Raw genomic sequence first — 2,500 nt, 5'->3', positions numbered from 1 at the left:
CACCAAAGTGCTCCTGGTCACTCGGTCCACTGGCTTGTATAGAAGAGCTGAGAAACATCAGAAGAAATGTTAGACCAGCAGTTCCCACACTCGATAATGCTGAAATGGATTTATAGACTCAATGCCAAAATTATAGAGAGATTTGGAGAGAAATGCAGTGGTGTATGAATGGGCAGCTTACTTTCCAGAGAGTACTTTGTGGTCTGGTCTTTGCACTCTTTGGAACCTCTAACCTTCAAGTTCTAAGAGGAGAGGAGAGGAAAACATGAGAGGAGAACACGAGAGAGTGGGGAGAGTAAGATGAGTCGACGGAAAGGTCTTGGGAGTGCAGCAAAAAGTGCAGCAGTTTTCTGTGATGCCAACCCACCCGAACTAAGAAACCCTCCAGCTCATGCATTTGAAACGGAACTCCCTCCTAAAAATCCACCATCCCTTTAGGACAGGATTTTATCTGATCAAACATATTTAGGCAACTTCAAAGGAGTGGAAGCGATTCTTTCCTTGGGGGAGTGGATGCTCCAATAAGGACATTTTTGGCAATGGATTGCCCTCACTCACCCCCACATCAAGTGCATATGATAGAGAGGCTCCCACTTACCCATGCACTCAAGTATTTATAGACACCACATTGCAGTGGGCTTATAGAGAGCACCTACATCTATCTACCTGAACAGTTACTGTCTCAAACATATCTGACACAAACTTGTTTTAGGCTTTAAATTCCAACCAAATCACCTAACATCAAAGACATCATAATTGTTATGAAAGCCATATTATTAGGTTGACATTTTCTGTTGGGTATGAATGGCCTCAGGTTTCTATCAGTCTACGCTAGCTGCTCAGCTTTCCTCTACATCCCCATGTCAGCATTAACAGCAGAGTTAAGATGAGCAACGGTGAGTAGAATTTGAGCAAAATGCTGGTGAACAACAAGGGCTGTTGAGAGAATTTCTGGTCAATCACTTCAAATAACAAAAAAAACACAATGCGGAGTCTAATTAATTTCCTTTTTCGCAATTTCTCGATTGGGCTTCCTCGGGCCTTATGGGTAATGAGGCGTCTAACATTCCGTGAACTCGCGACCTCCCACACTGCCGATCCGGGGAAGGGCCCAATTTTTCATGGAGGAAGAGAGAATCACAGTAGCGCAAACCTTCCTCTAGGCGTGCTTTTATTTCATAAAGAGCTCGCACTCAAGCCCCATTGCTCTCTGTTCGGGCGAACTGTGCCTCCTCTGTCTCGACATGAGAGAGTATTTCCAGCAACAGCCATGGAGCCTTCAGGGGGAAGAACAGAGAGAGAGAGAGAGAGAGAACTGCCTGTCTAAACGGATGCATTAATGTGTAATACATAAACCCAATGGTAGGTAAGATGGAGAGTTCACATTCGGAGAGCTCTGTGGCGCTAGCTTGAAGCTAAAAAGCCTCCCAGCCTTTTACTTAAATTCACACCAAAAGCTATTTTTAGATCGGTGCTCTTGCTTCCGAGTTGTGTTTGTTTGAAGAACAGAACAAACCTAAACCTAAATGCTTTCTGCCCCATAGCAGCAGCGAGAGAGTAGGGCAAGTAGCAACTAAACCTGGGTAGCATCTTTGTGTTGCCTCGCATAAGTGAAACTGATCTGCACAGAATGGTCCAGATGGCACAATATTCATTTTCCTAATAGCCTCAGCTGTGGCGAAAATGCTTGTCTGTCATTTCCCTTTATTCTGTTCCAGACGATGGCCTTGAGCACTCATTTTCTCAGGGTAAAAAAGTACATATCGCTAACCCTCTCCTGCAACCTCTTTTTCTCTCTCTCGCACACGCACACAGGCATGTGCACACACACACACACACACACATACAAACACACATACTTGTTCTCTCTATAAATAAAATTCCTCCATTGCCCCCACCCCCCCCCAAGCTAGTGAATCACCTCTCTGCTTTCCGGCTCCACATTGGAACACAGTGACCTGAGGCTGAATCTGACAATGCAGAGAAGCACATTCCCTTCCAGAGAAAGAGAGAGAAAGAGAGAGAGAGAGAGAGGAGAGAGAGAGGAGAGAGAGACTGACAGACAGACAGACAGACAGGGCATCATTCTGCCCACCTCTCAACACCCCCCACGGAGAGAGCCAAAATATTTTAACAAATGTGTCTGAGAACACTTTAAATCCCTATTTTTGCTGTCATTTATTTATTGACTTGATTTGTCTAATGGACGACATTAAGGACATTTGGAGAACATTTACGACATTTAGCCTGTGACGGACAGGCAGCTGTTACCTCGGAGATCTCCGCGAACTGCGTGTTGGCCTGACAACACTTCTCAGCCGTCTCCACAGCAACCTCATAGTTATCAATGAAGGCCCTGTAAACGCCGAGCTGGCTAGCCTGTGGAGGAGAGAGGAGGAGAACAGAGATAGAGAGGAAAGAAAGAACAGAAGAGAGAGTAAGAGAGTAGAAAAGACAGAGGGGAAGAGGAAATAGCAGAGAGAGAGAGAGAGAGAAAGAG

At 45.3% G+C, this 2,500-nt stretch overlaps 1 protein-coding gene across 3 annotated transcripts in view; it reads right to left on the bottom strand.

Moving 5' to 3' along the window:
* Positions 1–2,500, bottom strand: part of bcr (BCR activator of RhoGEF and GTPase) — a 90,635-nt gene that overhangs the window by 26,604 nt on the left and 61,531 nt on the right. For all 3 annotated transcript variants that reach the window (XM_076284770.1, XM_076284771.1, XM_076284772.1), the window contains 3 exons: positions 2,272–2,379; positions 182–242; positions 1–47 (listed from right to left, as the gene is read on the bottom strand). The exon at positions 1–47 is cut by the window's left edge and continues 6 nt beyond it. In XM_076284770.1, coding sequence (XP_076140885.1) covers positions 1–47; positions 182–242; positions 2,272–2,379 — 216 coding nt within the window. The remainder of the gene's footprint in view (positions 48–181; positions 243–2,271; positions 2,380–2,500) is intronic.

Source organism: Alosa pseudoharengus, unplaced genomic scaffold (genome assembly GCF_046254945.1).
Source record: "Alosa pseudoharengus isolate Yale_2024_CS ecotype anadromous, Long Island Sound unplaced genomic scaffold, YU_APseudo_1.1 YU_APseudo_1.1_scf_14, whole genome shotgun sequence".
In the NCBI taxonomy this organism is placed as follows: domain Eukaryota; kingdom Metazoa; phylum Chordata; class Actinopteri; order Clupeiformes; family Clupeidae; genus Alosa; species Alosa pseudoharengus.
Note: the sequence above shows the minus strand (reverse complement) of the source record. Positions and strands in the feature narration are given on the sequence as shown.